Here is a 16,115-nt window from a genome sequence, read left to right on the forward strand (position 1 = left end):
ATTTATTAATGGTTGAAATTACATTTACAAGAATTTTATGATTTAAGAATTCATTAGTTGCAATTTACACAGATAATTATTTAAGAACATACAATATGAGGTCAATTTTTATAAATGGCATACAAAGGCAAAAATACACTTTACTTATACACAGCTGATTTCGTTATTATCATCCGAAGAGAGAAAACTTTAACAGTGTGCCAACTTAATATAAACTTTCAGTCATCATTTGAATATAAGGGTAGCGTAGGGGTAACTATTAAATAAGAATATCGTTCATGAGTTCAGAACATCAAATCATTGAATTGATAAATTGCTATTCATTTCAAACTCTTAAAGTCTTCATTATAGCACAGCTAATAAATCTTTGTTCTTTAATTGTGCATTTTTGGTAAAAGTGTAAAACACTGTCTATTTTGACTGATTAAAGAAAAAAGGAAAAAAAAACCACTATAAAATGAAGACCCCCCCCCCCCCCCCCGCTGTTCGTATATCCCCAGCATTCTTAGTATATATAACTCAAATAAAAAGCATTCTGAGAGTATTGCATTAGCAATACTAGTCCCCTACCGGCAAGTGTAATCTGGTTCCCCCTAAAAATTGAAAATGCCATAATTCCGTCAAAAATCAATGAAGCGGAACGAAATGCAAGGTAAAGTCACATACCAAAACTCAGCTCAATATCTGCAAGACTTTAGAAAAAAAAGTGCGGAAAACCAAGTGGGACAGACTGACAGACAGACAGCTGGACAGACAGACAGACAGACGGACGGACGGACAGACTCAGAGGAAACCTATAGTCCCCTCCGGTTTCACCGGTAGGGGACTAACAACACTCAACGCTTAGATATTGGAAATTGTTGTTTTTTCTGACAGTATAAACACTCTAATCTGAAGAAATGTACATTTCTGGGATCGTCTGAATAAGGAGTCATATATCTCGTAATAAAGGTTAGTTTTCCACAACAGTAACAGCAGTCACCAAGTACTCTGTGTCCATAAATTCCTGTCTGGTTCACCTACAATTTTACAACCCACCCCGAGTCTACAACATTCTGCGATGATCAATGAGGGTGGTGAAGTCATGGGGGATTTGACTTCATATCCGGATTATTATGTCAACTTGTTATATACTGCTGTGTATACAAACTCTCTGTTAAAAAGTCATTGATTGTCGTAAAACACATCCCCAAACCAAAGGTGAAGGAATACAGTGCGGGGGAGAACTGAGCGACACTTGTCAAAGATGAGCTCCAACAAACAAAAAGACAAGACAGAGATGATCTCTCTGATAACAAAGATCTTTATCAATGTCTTATGTATCCTTACAAGATCAAATAATAAACTCATTCTGATCATTTATCGTCTATATGTTCTACATGCATAAGGCATAAAGGCCAAAAAATGACCTTTTAATAAAAAAAAAAAAAAAAATTGGGGTCAGCAGAGGTAAGATAAAACTCAACTGTGTCACTGTTATCATTTCAAAATACTTCTATTTTTAGTCTCTTTAAGATATTTTTGGGATTTTGAGTAAGAATACTATTTTTCTCCCATAGAAAGGCTGGTCTTTTTTTGGTACGATATTGATATAATTCCAATAAATCAAAAGAAACACAAATTCTCATCAAATTCCATGTATAAAGTGTCCCCATCTCATCAAGTTCTCTTGAATAACATGGGAACATAAAAGTTAAGGAGACGGAGCAATTAAAAGCCCATTCATCACGACATCCACTACACTCTAATATCATTACAGTTTTTCTTTTATCCCCATAATTTTCTTTACATCTGCCAGACCCCTATCCCCATAATGAGATTCACCCATAATTCATTCACTGGTCATGTGGTCAAGGGCCTGTGTATTGAGTCTGAACAATGACCTGAGAATTAGGTCACGACCTTGCATGACCCTCATGACTCCATACCCTGGAGAGAAAGATGGGGACAGATGGAGAGAGAAAATACTATAAATCCGTTTAATCCTTGTCAATTATTGAACTCTTCTATGAATTTTTATAACCAATTACCATACAACATGGAAGAGGTGCATGTTGGGTAAATTTTGTCTTTTGGGAGATGAAACGAGACAGGAATGAGCATAAGGAAATGGTGTTTTCTGCCTCACCTGCAATTAAGTACAATCTTATCTGATGAATTCCTTGTTAGATTCCAGTTATGGTGATTGTCTCTGATTTAATTCCCAGTCAAGGGAAAAAATCGGTTTGTTTGTTTATGTGCTAACTCTGAACTGTTACACTTAACCAACCACTGTAATAATTTCTTAATGCCAAAATATTACTCTGTTTACAATGTTGACCTTTTATCATTATTCCCCTAACTCTCTATACAAACCGGCCCGTAGGAACGGTTTCAAAAGTGGGGGACCAACCCCATCCCCCCAAAGAATATGACAAGGGGAAAAAAAAAACAAACAAAAAAAAAAAAACTTAAACTGAGAAGTGTGTAGGGGGGGGGGGGGGTGAGACAACTTTCCAGAAAAATCTGACAAGCAAAAAAAGTAAATAGATAAATAAATAAATAAATAAATTAAAAAAAATTAAAAAAATTAAAAAAAAAAAAAAAACCTCATTATACGTCCAAATCCTGGAATTTGCCAGTACTCGATCTTACAGCAATAAATAGTGGGGAGGACCAGCATCTTAAGGAAAATTTACTATACTCAGAAAAAGTGGGGGTGGGGGGTGGGATACCCATTACCCCCCTCCCGCGTTCTACGGGACTGCAAACTGTTTATGCTTCAATCATCATTTCTCCATGTTTTTTGTTTTTTGTTTTTATAATTTATCTAATTATGGTTAAACTAACTCCCTCTCCTGTATCTGTAAGTAGTAAATACTGTAAACCATTGAGAAAAAGATGAAAGGACTCAACATATCAACAATCAGGCTTTTCAATTAAAAATCTGAGTTCCATTAAGATTAATTTTGAAGTTCCTTTGAAACTTTGAAACTTTTGAAACTTTTTATGCACTCAAGGCCTGGCATGAGGCATAATAGTACACACATATTACAAATTTTAAACATCTAAAACTATAGTCAACAAAATAGGAATATAGGAAGAAACATGTACAAGAGTTACACGTGTTGGAAGATAATATAATGGTTGTATTCATTGCCTAAAAACTGACATGACAAGTTTACAGTATTTATTTAATCCAGTAAGAACAAATTTATCATGACTATCCATGAGATCAGAAAAACTAATAATATTTCTGTTTTTACATAAATCATGGTGTAAAAAATTATACCTTTCTTGTTTAAAGTAGTCAAAACTGAAAAAAAAAAATAATAGAACTCGTCACCTAGTTCTCCTGAATTGAACAGATTAGAATTTCTTTCACTTCTTTCTATGTTAAAAAATTCCCATAGAGTGACAAACCGACAGATTTCTCTCCCCTTTGTTATCACTTCTGATACATGGGGGAGTCTTTCAGGGACACACGAAGACCCCAAGTTAACATTTCAGTTGACTGAGAGTATACTGAACATTTATTATTTGTTTTAAAAAATAGAATTGCACGATAATTGGATCTGAAGCGAGCAAGTAAAATTGACGGGAAAAAGAAAGCATTTTCCTCCTTCCTGTGGCTTAGATTAGAAATACATAATATATTTCAATTTAGAATTGCAAATATCCACACCCCGAAGATTCTATAAATAGCTCATTCTGTCCTCCAAATACGGGGGGGGGGGGGGGGTATTAGGAATGTCGAATGCGTAGTATTTCTTTTATATAAGATACAATATTTTATTTATTAAAAAGAAAATCCCATTTCAAACTTTTTCCCTTGCGACATTAAAGTCTTTGGCGAGCACCACCAGTCAGCCGAGCATGCTTATCAGTTGACGAAAGCGCTACGTGCAGGTAATTTAGTTGCAGCTGAGAAGGTAAGAAACGCTCCCACAGCACTCGATGCTAAAAAGATAGGAAATTCCATAACGGACCCGGAGGGTTGGAGCGAGCAAAAACTGGAAATAATGGAGGAAATCGTGTCTGCAAAAGCTGAACAAATAACTTTAATGCGAGAAAAACTTGAAGCCTCTAATGCTAATACAATTTTTGCCGAGTCCACTGTTGACGTGTACTGGGGTACAGGCTTGGATACCATCGGCACAACTCAAACAGAACCATCAAAATGGCCAGGTGAAAACAAACTTGGAGTCATCGTCCAAAAAATTGCTGCCAAATATACTAGAAAACTCAGGAGCGCCTCCGTGCCTAGGAAAGGCTCTCAAACCGAGGACAGTCAAAAGAAACTTGATACATTTCTCCGAGATTTGAAAAAAAATAAAAAGAAAAATGAAAAAGAATCTGCTACAAAATGATGTGAGTTAACAATCTCCCCGACCAAATGAATAAAAACTCTTTATCATTCCTCTCCTTAAATGTGAGAGGCCTAAATACTTATAAAAAGAGAGTAACACTTTTTGAGTGGTTGAAAGATTCCAATTTTGATATAGTCCTTTTACAAGAAACACATTTTGTTAAAGAACATGAATTTATATACAATTCCCGATGGTTTGGAAACAAACTTCATTGCTTTTCTGACTCCGTATATAGTAGGGGCGTTTCACTATTTTTCAAGCAAAACCTTTCCGTTGAAATATTAAATTATCATCAGTCTCTTGATGGAAGAAGATTATTGGTTAACTTGAAATATAATGAAAAAATTACAACAATTGTGAATGTTTATGCACCTAACGCTGAACACTCTAGAATTGCATTTTTTAAAAGATTATTATCTTGGGTAAGTCAATATGCTATGAATATAGAAGGGCTCGTTGTTTGTGGTGACTTTAATTGTCAATTAGACTGTAATCAAAATGATAAAAGTGTTAAGAATTTAAGAAAAATTTTGAAATATTTTGATCTAAATGACTGCTGGATTACCAGCGGAAAAACAAGTATAAATGGTTTAACGTGGTGTGATGGAGAGGACATTCCCAAAAGCAGAATAGATTATGTTTTTATTAATGATAATATGTTTTTCCCGCTTTGTAATATTACTGTGCGTAGAGCACCTAGTGTTAAAGGGATACGTATGAGCGATCATTTGGGCTTAAGTTTTGATCTCAGTACTTCTGAAAATTTACAAGGTAGTGGTTTCTGGAAGTTAAATAACTCATTATTAACTGAAGAAAAATTTTGTGAAAAATTAAGAAAACATATAAGTGACGAAAAAGAAGAATTAAAACAGTTAAATGATCCAAAAGTAAGATGGGAACGAATGAAAATATCCATTAAAGACTTCTGTATGTCTTTTTCAAAAAATAAAGCTAATAATCAAAAAAAGCGTATCAAATTTATAGAAACTCAATTAAAACTACTAGATTTAAAACATTATACTGAAATAAATATGAGGTACAAACGACAACTTGAAGAAGAAAGAGATAATTATTATTAACGGAGCCTATGTACGATCTAGAGCTTTGTGGATAGAAAAGGGTGAGAAAAGTAACTCTTATTTTTTAGGTCTTGAAAAAAAGCAGCAAATAAATAATGCAATAACTAAAATCAAGGATGATAATGAGTCTGTTATCAGTGACAATGATAATATTATGAAATGTTTGTTTACTTTTTATAGTTCATTATATACTAGTAAGAAGATTTCTGATAATGAAATAGAAAACTATTTAAAAAATGTTAACTGCGAAAAGGTTACAAAGGCCGAGAAAGAGTTATGTGACATGTTGCCTACAAAATTAGAATGTGAAGAAGCTGTTCTTAAAATGAAAAATAACAAATCCCCTGGTCAAGATGACTTAACAGCAGAATTCTATAAGGTTTTTTGGCATGATATAATTAAAAGGAAACATTCTTTTCCTCTTTACTTAAAAGTATTGATGATGGTATTTTGCCTTTTTCGCAAAGAAATGCTGATATATAAAAAAGGAGAGAAAGAAAATCTTAAGAACTATAGACCAATTAGTCTTACAAACGTTGATTACAAAATTTTTGCTCATGTTCTAGCTAATCGTTTGCAAAAAGTTGCTAGTAGAATAATTAGTAGTGAACAAAGTGCTTATATCAAAGGTAGATACATTGGGGAGAACGCGAGAATAATATTAGACATATTTGAATATTGTAACAATAATGATATTGATGGTATTTTGCTCTTTCTCGATTTTGAAAAAGCTTTCGATTCTGTTGAATATAACTTCATGTACAAAACTCTAGAAAAATTTAATTTTGGTGAAAATTTTATCAAAATGATAAAAACATTATATTCTAAACCAACTTTTAAAGTTAAAAATAATGGCTGGATGTCAAAATCATGTGAAATGCAAAGAGGGATTAGACAAGGCTGTCCTGTGTCAGCACTTTTATTTATTTTCGTGCTAGAAATACTAGCAGTTCAGCTTAAAAATAATGAAGAAATCATCAGTTTATCGCCAGGTGATAATGGAAATTTAAAAATCGTACAGCATGCCGATGATTGCACTAATTTATTGAAAGACACTTATTCATTGAAAAAAGCTTTAGAAACAATACGTGAATTTAGCAAAGTCGCAAGCCCGAAATTGAATATGGACAAAACAGAATGTTTATTGACAGGAAAATTTATTGAAATGTATTTAAATGAAAAATATATTTGTGGTGTTAGAATTGCTAAAAGTCATGTAAAATCATTAGGTGTATATCTCGGTCATGATAAGGATATCTGTTATGATATGAATTGGACAAATAAATTAGAGAAACTTGAAAGAATACTGAGTGTTTGGAGAAGGCGAAACTTAACGATCTTCGGAAAATGCACTATAATAAATACACTAGCATTATCTAAATTGGTATACATGTATAATGCTTTTATTTTGTCAAATCCAAAAAATGAATTCTTTAAAAATGTATCAAAACTTGTATTTAATTTCTTATGGAAGAAAAAAGATAGGATAAAGAGAAATACGCTAATTGGTAAAGTTAACCAAGGTGGAATAGGTATTGTTGATATAGAGAGTAAATTTACTGCAGCGAAGGCTTCTTGGATAAAACGAATACTAGATAAAAGAAGTATAATATATAAAATGTTGAATAATATTCTTAATCTTAAAAACCTATCAGTTAATGATATTGTTAAAACAAGTGTATGTAACTTTGAAAATACTGCTTTTTTTAAGATGCTAAGAATACCACTTTTTTATGGTGAAGTCCTTTCTGCTTTCAATAAATGTAAAAAAGTTAAACAAATTTGTGCTTTAAAGAGAGACCAATTTTTATCGGAATTCATTTGGAACAATAATCTGTTTCAGTATGATTCTAAACCTCTTTGTTTTGAAAACTGGATAAAAAGTGATATTCTACATATCAAAGATCTTTTTGATAATGATGGAAACTTCCTTAGTATTGAACACTTTTATAATATACTGGAAAAGAAAAACAATATACTCTGTGAATATATCATGATAAAAAAGGCACTCAGAGAATACAAAAACAATTTTGATTGTACATATGCAAAATTTATTAATATTAAAAACGAAGTGTCATTTTTATTTAGAGATAATAGTGTAAGAACTGTAGCAAACCTTAAATGTGATTTTTATAGATTATGCGATGTTTGTAATACACGTGAAATAGAAGACGAATTCCATTTCATTCTTCAATGCCCTAGATATCTAAATTTAAGAAAAAAATATATAAATGAATATTATTACAAATCGCCAAGTACTTTTAAATTAATCCAATTGTTTGGTACCAACCGCATATCTACTTTAGTTGGTTTAGGGAAATATATTCATTATGCTCTAATATTACGCAACGAAGATCAACCGGGTTAACCTAATTTCTATCTATGTAAGGTTTATATTTTCAGATGTCTGTACATTAAAACATCATTGCTATATATTGTATCATAACTTTGAATTATTTATTGTGCTGCTTATTGTATTGTACTTAATTTGTTCAATATATATTATTGTATACTATAAATGAGTGGAACTGTGGGACTGAGGAACACTTGACCAGGGGTTTCACCCCCAATTTAGGCTCATTGAGAGTCTTAAATTTTGTAATATATGTTATTATATGTTATTTTTGTAAACTGATGGGCTGTATTGCCCAAAGTTATATCCTGAATAAACTAATACATACTATTATTCAATTTTGGTAAACATAAAGTTTCAACGATCAGTTTATGAAAATATGTGGCAAAAGACGTTTGATCTTAGTTACAAATATGTCTGGAAAAATGTATATCTAGCTAAAATTAAGTATATGTATGAAAAAAATGTTGCTGAATTCAATTATAAATTATTGAATTGCATATTGAACAATAATTTAAATGTAAGTAAATGGAACAAAGATGTTTTTACAATGAAATCAATTTAAAAACAACTAGATTGAATAATCTATTGTCATTCATTTGTTTTACCATTTATAAATATAAAATGAAATGTAGATTTCAAAAAGAAAACATGTATATAGAAGTTTTTCGAAATAAGATAAAAAATTGTCTTTGTTTACAAAACGTGATTCTAAGGAAAGCACATGTAATTAATGATAATCTGTTTCTAGAAGTAGGCAATTATTTGTGATTTTGATTTATAAATTTCTATGCAATGTATGTATTATGATTTTCTGTACACTGAATTATTTATGTACGATGTTTTAATAAAAGAGAGAGAGAGAAAAAAAAAGATACAATATTTTAGACCTCTAAAGATTGCAATGTTCCATTCATTAAATTCTTTGGAAAGAATTGCAACTGTTGAATATTATGACAGTTGTAGGGATCTTACCAGTATATATCTAGAATTAGTATTGCTAGGATAAGAAAAAATGATCTGCTGAATGAAGTTACTCAGTGAAATAATGCTAGCCTCATTGAATCTTTAAGCAAATACAATCTAACATTGGGTCTTAATTATCTTCACTGGCATTTTTAATTTCATACTTACATTTCATGTAATAGTTATACTTAAAAAAAAAGACCACGGATTATTCTGTCTATCTGAGCAATACATAGGGTTTGCAGGGGGTGTAAAAGATCGGCAAGGGATGCTTACTCCTACTACACACCTGATCCAATCTACGAAATGGGATCAAATCAAGCATTTATGATACATGTATTTTAATAGACCAAAATGAATAGACTGAACACTTCATTTGCAGATATGAAGTCCAATTAAGTATACAGGAGTCCTGTTCATCAGTAATTCATTGTCTTTGAATATTTTTCTTGAGGGTAAATGAAGGCACCGTTTGTTGAAAATGTAATAAATAAGTTCAATATTATCACCCTTACACACTGTAATTTTCTTAATGTCCCAAAAAATTTAATTTCGTCTAGTGAAAAGACGGTCTTTAAAAGCAAAGAAAATGTACGGAGTGCGATCGATGTAACACATTGTTATACTAGTCAATATGATATGTATTCACAGGCAATTGACGTTACATATTTTTCTTATAAAAATATTATAAGGTATGGGGTTATATATTTTTTTAATTACAAAAATATGTAAGGTCAAGTGCCTGTGTGTGAGCTGGGGCTTTGTAAGAAAACATTAAGGAAGTATTTTATAGATGTACACTGTTAACATATTTTTACTATTGTATATTAAAGATATTCAAAAATGCATGATGTCTCTAAGTTCAACGAGAAGATTTCGGCACAAGTTGGGATTACGCTAGAGAGTTTTAGTAAAAAAAAACATATACGAGTAAATGTTCGAGTTATTGTTAAGGGCTAGAGTAAGTGAGATGAGAAATAGTAAGGTACACTTGGATCATTTAGAAGTTTTTCCCAAGATGGAAAGACCTACAAAGCCAGAATTCTTGATAAACAATGTTGCTTTTAAAATTCCTGGTTAATACATGTGTCACATAGTAAATTTTTAAAAAATTAATTTACAATGTTACACAATTTGATTTTAAAAAGAATCATTTTAATTACTTACTTTTTGACATATAATTATCTATCTAACATTTAATGTTTAGACAGTAAAAAGGAAATTGTCACTCAATATTTATTTAAGGAATAAGTGTCAATCCTTTGCCTCAAAGAGCGTCCGACTCGTATGTGTGATTGTTAATTGAAGTTTGAGTGAATGCCGTATGTTGTGTGCGAGGGCCAGTGTTAGAACCGCCGTGGACAATCTCGGACGTGAATATTAGATGTACTGGACATTCCGTCATCAGGAAAACAAAGTTTTACTCTGGACTATTTTAGAACAAAAACGTGTGTGTGTGTGTGTGTGTGTAGTTGTGTGAATCGAACTCTCCTTTGTTATATGTGATCTTAAGTGAATTATTTTTCAAAATAGAAATATTCACCTTTTATTGCTTAACTTTCATTAAAATAAATTTTCATCGCAAGTTCACTTGTGTTACATGTACATACGTTCGTGTGTAAATTCAGAGATTAATAATTTGTGAATCTTTATTTTCGACTATTATTTTTTTTTTTTATTATGATGTACAAGTATTATTATTTATTGTCTTTGTCTTGACCTATTATACAAAGAGAGGGTATGTATACGGTTTGCCTATTTCCCAATCCTTATTGATTTATTCAATAAAATATGTTTAAACTAAAGAATAATAATTTAATATAATATATATTATACTTTCATTAAATCACCTGTCTATATATTACTAATAGAGAATTACTAGGATTGTTTTGGTGATATTTTGTATGATAAATATATAAACATTTGTACAAGTTCACAGTATCGGAAAGGAAGATTCAATGTTATGACAAATACTGATACACCTTGACACAGGCGTTTTTCTCTTCTACCAGCCAAAGGTTGTCACTCGTGTCCACAGAGATCCCCCTTGGTCGTGATATCCCATCATTCTCTGTCACGATGAAAGAAAGGAAGTCTCCATCCCGGCTGATCAGGTGTACGGCGTTATTGTCGTTGTCTGCAATCAGGATGTGACCCAGACTGTCGGTAGCAACTCCAAACGGAGAAAATCTGTCTTTTAACGTCATAGCTAGGACATTCCCGTCATATGTAAAACGAAGATTTCCAGACTTGTTCAATACAACCACTTTCTTATTTCTACTCAATTCAGAAACACAGATATCATCGTTGACATTTTCACAGACAAACCTTGGATCGCTAAAAAGCCTCCTCCCGTTCTGATCTGTCTTGAATTCCTGGATCTTACTCCCACTGCTGCTGTACTTGACAACTTTTGCTGCATTAAACAAACCCATACTCATACAGACCAGGATATCACCTGACCTGGTACAACACAGTCCACTAGGACCAGACACTGTATATAAAAGTTTTGTTTTCTCTTTATTGAATGATTGTCTGTAGATAACATAATTTCCGTAGTCAGAATAAATCAGACTTCTGTCCTGCATCACAGCCAGTCCATATGGTTCTCCGTCAGTACTGATGTTATCCAGCTGTGTCCCTGACTTGTCTATCAGTAGTATTCCAGCACCTTCACCACTGATGTACGCTGATCTGTCATTACCACAACTCACGTGATATAACGCTCTCTTTTGAGTTTTCGTTTCGCTTATTTTTACTGGACGTCCCGGTACTTTTTTGGTAGATGATTTTACGCTTGCAGAACCAGACGTATGTTTAGCTTGTAAGCTATCATCGCCTAATTTAAGATGGCTAATATGACCACTGGTGAATTTACCAAACTGATGCTTATTTTGAGATTTGTTGATCTGACCGATTGTAAACGAAGGCATAGTGAAATTTATTTTTTCTGGAAATTGCAATCTCTTCAGTGTGTCAGGATATTGTTTTCGGTACAAAATAAGGTCGGCGGGATGACTTGACTCTGTAAGAGATTCAAATTTCTCAATCAGTTGATCCAAGTTTTGCTCAAATCTCTCAGCTTCTGCTGTATATTGAGATATTTCCATTAATTTTTCTATCTCGTCTTTAGAGGATTCATCCAAGGCTTCCTTCAAAATGACGCTGATATGATCTATAAATTCCTGAGCTTGTTTCTTCATCTTCTCTCTAATATTTTTATGGCTGGCTTTTATTTCCCTTTCTCCATTTTTGAAATCTTTTATTCTTTCAATAATTTCAGACTTATATTGTGTCTTCATTTTAGACAATTCGTCTTCGGTTTCAGCCTTTTGTTTCTCGTATAGATCCTGTAATTTCCCGATAGCATGCTTTCCGTGCACTTCCTGGATACACATAATACAGACAGGGATTTGGCAATCTTCACAGCAAGCCTCGTACGCTTTAGATGAGTGGACTTCACATATTTTGACCTGATTGGTTGGATGAAGTCTCTCGGACAGACGGATGATGTTATGTCCAGAGGGTACTTTGCTTTTAAGATGGAAGACCTTACATCGAGGACAAAGTTCATCTCCACAAGGAACACAGAGGAAGACAGCGGGCTCGTCCTCGCAGTATTGGCATCTAATGATGTCCTGGGCTTGTGATCGGGCCATTACAATACAGATGTTAATCCTGAGAAAAGAATGATTAAAAAAGTTATCAATTCTGGAAATTTTATTAGCGTTCGCTCACAAGGACCTTTGCTGTTTCTAAACACAGTTTTAACAAAATACACGTAACATGTATGAATATACATGCCCAGCCACATCCCTGTTTTCCTCCAGTATGCATTGTATAAAAATGTCATGTCAATAACAGAGATTCTTATTTCGATTCTGGATAAGTAAATCGAGTAGATGTACCTCGTTCAACAAATGAAACTAAATATTTTTTTAAAAGGACAGAATTTAAACAAGAGACATAATTAAATTGCTATATAACCAGAGGGAATTTAGGCTGAATTCGGGGGTTAATAAATGCATTATCTCTACACGCTATCAAAAAGACACATATAGTAAAAATATATAAGGTAAATAATTTTGTAAATAAGTTAATAATAATGGTTAAAAACTATTAAGTACAATATTCAAATCACTCAGGTTTAAGCATTCGTACGAAGTGGAACAACTCTTACATTTGTTGCAATGGCAAAAATATTCCTGATTAACACGTTTTTGTTTACCAAAAAAAAAAAAAAATGTATTTTTAATGTCTAATCAAGGTTAAAGAGAGTTTACCTATGTTCCATATATCTTGGGTGCATCCCCGAACAACTTGATTGAACCAGGATAATTACATATATTTATGATTTGTAAAAATTTGGGTTGATTTTAGCTTTACGTAGTTGATAAAGTTAATAAATTGATATTGTGTTTAAGATTTGTTTATTTCAATGAATTACAGGCGCTAGGCATTTATGTTGCGAAAGAATCATATTCCAAATTAACAGTGATCTAATAAATCAAAGATGAAAATAACAGCACATATACACAAGTATATGAATTCGCCACCATATAGCTTTTCTCCTATACATGTCCATTATATAATTAAAGCATTATTAAAACATTTATATCTTGATAAAGATATACAGGAGAGAGAGAGAGAGAGAGAGAGAGAGAGAGAGAGAGAGAGAGTACGGAATACTCCCTACTCCGAAAAACGAAAGTAGGTTCTCCTTTGTTCAGAAAGTCAAATGATCATACTAAATATGTACTAAAGAGGAAATAACATCAGAGGAAAAAGAGACAAACAACAAAACAGACAAGAACGGACAGTGCAGAAAATGACATTTAGAATGTAAACATACCTGTATGAACACGAACACCAACCATCTAGTGATCTACATGGGAGGGTAATAACTATGGAAAGCCAACGGGTTCAAAATTCTGTAATTCTTAAAATGTACACATGAAAACTTTTAATTTGTAAATTGTAAATTATCATTTCATAATTTGTCATTTGATCTATCACAAAATGTTAATTGTAACTATCCAACTTAAACTTAAACTGACAAGTGTAAAATGTAAATGCAAGTTATGTCAATGCGCACGCGTAATTCGTAGACTTGCAATTTGTGAACTTGTGAAATGTAAATTGTACTTTCGTGATTTGTAAATTATGCAAGGTTGCATTATGCTAACGCCCATTAAGACGAAAGAGGGCACTATAAGGGTGGCAAGTTATTTCGCCTCAAAGCTAAAATAGATCCTCAACTAAAGTGAGTTTTGTAATATGCCTGCATATTATGCCTTCAAAGGGTCTCTTAAGCTGTTTACAAGTAAGATGGTTGAATACAGGAAAAAGAAGGGGGTATTCCTGGATCTAAACACACGGAGTTCTGCTCTTTGTATATACAGAGGGGTGCCAAGGGATAAAATAATTTAAAAAATAATTGACACTTTTATCTGAGAAATCGGGAAGGGGAGGGGGTTGTTGTTTCAACTTTTTCACAATACAAACTTTTCGTTCTGTAATCAAGGTGGGCTTTGACCTTCCCTAACACTACAACAAGAATGTGGGGAGGGGGCAAACTGCATTTCAGTGTACCAACTTAATAGAAAAATATTATGTTCCGGAAAAAAGCGGGAAGGGGGAACCCCTTCCGATACTATGTGCCTGGTCTTAATGCTACTCTTCGTTCGGGTTCTATTCCCTCGATCGGCACAGCTCTGTATATACGAAGAACGGAACTTTGAGTTTTTGGATCCAGGATTATCCAATTCTTTTTCGGTATTTAACCATCTCATTTGTAATCAGCTAAAGAGCCCCTTTGAATGCATAATATGAAGGCATATTACAAAATTAATTCACTTGAGGATCTATTTTATCTTTGAAGCAAAATAACTTGCCACCCATATAGCGCCATCTTTCGTCTTAATGGGCGTTAGCATAATGCGACCTTGCATAATTTACAGATCAGGAAAGTACAATTTCTACTTCACAAAATGACAAATCGCAAGACAACGAATTGACATAACTAACATCTACATTTTGCACATGTCAAGATTAGTTGGATAGTTTCAATTAACCTGTGACAGAACAATTGACAAATTATGAAATTATGATTTACAATTTACAAATTAAGGTTTACATGTGTAAATTTAAAAATTACAGAGTTGGAAATTTTGAACCCGTTGGCTTTCCATAAATAACATGACGTATGTTTGCGTCTCTTACATTGAATGTAATTTATGAATTACCCGTTGAGAAAATTGCTATTGACATATGCTGAGATATCTGTCAATTCCAAGATTACTTAGAATGATGTATAACTATTATTGATTTGGGAGTGTTACATTTAAATAAATAAATAAATACAACAAAGTTATTTAATACTCATCCTTTATTTATTTTTATGATTTTTTTAAATTTATCATAAATTACAATACAAATATACGAGGGTTTATCAAAAAGTTCGTGGACTGACTCATAAAATTAAACCGCGTAAGGTACATCAATGAATTTTACACATTTCTTCAACATCATATTTTCTGGTTACAGAATATTCTCTAACCCACACGGTTTATCTTTTGAATACATTTTAAATGTTTCTGTAAGCAATGGTATGACCACGCAGCGCGGTCTCAAAATACGATGTATTTCTACAGTGATTCTAAAGAAAGAAGTCCTCTGACACGAGAATTTGTCAACCAATAATCAATTTAATTCACTAGTGTGATTTGACATAAAAGATTTACATGTGTTACCCCATTTAGCCAATTCTATGAAATTTCATTGTAAAATCAATAGATTGTGCTAAAAACTTTGTGGTTAACATGACGCCAGAAAAAAAAGGGGGGGGGGGGCTTTTGCAGCAATCCTTAGTTCCACTTTTGAGAAAAAAAAAAACAAACAAATCAAAAAAGAGCAGCAACAACAACAACAAAAAAACTCACACAGACTTTAGAAATGCTAGAACAGACCGAAGAGAGACAAGATTAGTCCAGGTTACATATTTTGAAAAGGCACAAAAGATTCAAAGACAGGAGGGATATTTTTAATGCCGAATTGCGGTCCGAGTATCCAATATCAATCAGGTTGATAAGGAATAAAATTTATTCAGAATATAACTTTGGGCAAATCAGCCCATCTGTTTATAATAATAGCATATAATTACAACATATTTTACAGAGATTAAGACTCTCAATGAGTCTAAAATGGGGGGAGGTTGAGACCCCTGGTCAAGTGTTCCTCAGTTCCACTGTTCTACTCACTAGTATACAATACCATAATAAATATGATATAGTATTAAGCAGTACAATACATAATTCATAGTAATATAATTGTCATACAAAATATAGCAATGCTGTTGTAATGTACAAA

The 16,115-nt window shown here is 32.7% G+C and overlaps 2 protein-coding genes across 2 annotated transcripts; one reads left to right on the top strand and one right to left on the bottom strand.

The window, feature by feature from the left end:
• The first annotated feature begins 2,815 nt into the window (after nt 1-2,815).
• On the top strand, nt 2,816-4,841 carry LOC133203469 (riboflavin biosynthesis protein VVA0006-like). The gene is made up of 2 exons (XM_061339247.1): nt 2,816-2,852; nt 3,787-4,841. The coding sequence occupies exons 1-2, from the start codon at nt 2,816-2,818 to the stop codon at nt 4,347-4,349; spliced, it is 600 nt and encodes a 199-aa protein (XP_061195231.1). The 3' UTR covers nt 4,350-4,841.
• Nucleotides 4,842-10,588: 5,747 nt separating this feature from the next.
• Nucleotides 10,589-13,613, bottom strand: LOC133203802 (E3 ubiquitin-protein ligase TRIM71-like). Its single transcript, XM_061339586.1, has 2 exons — nt 13,600-13,613; nt 10,589-12,425 (listed from the first exon to the last, which is right to left on the bottom strand). Exon 2 carries the CDS (start codon nt 12,404-12,406, stop codon nt 10,709-10,711), a length of 1,698 nt encoding a protein of 565 aa, XP_061195570.1. The 5' UTR covers nt 12,407-12,425; nt 13,600-13,613; the 3' UTR covers nt 10,589-10,708.
• Nucleotides 13,614-16,115: the final 2,502 nt, after the last annotated feature.

The sequence above is a fragment of the Saccostrea echinata genome, unplaced genomic scaffold, assembly GCF_033153115.1.
Source record: "Saccostrea echinata isolate AGI-Se365-2 ecotype Australia unplaced genomic scaffold, CSIRO_AGI_Sech_v1 ptg000051l, whole genome shotgun sequence".
In the NCBI taxonomy this organism is placed as follows: Eukaryota; Metazoa; Mollusca; class Bivalvia; order Ostreida; family Ostreidae; genus Saccostrea; species Saccostrea echinata.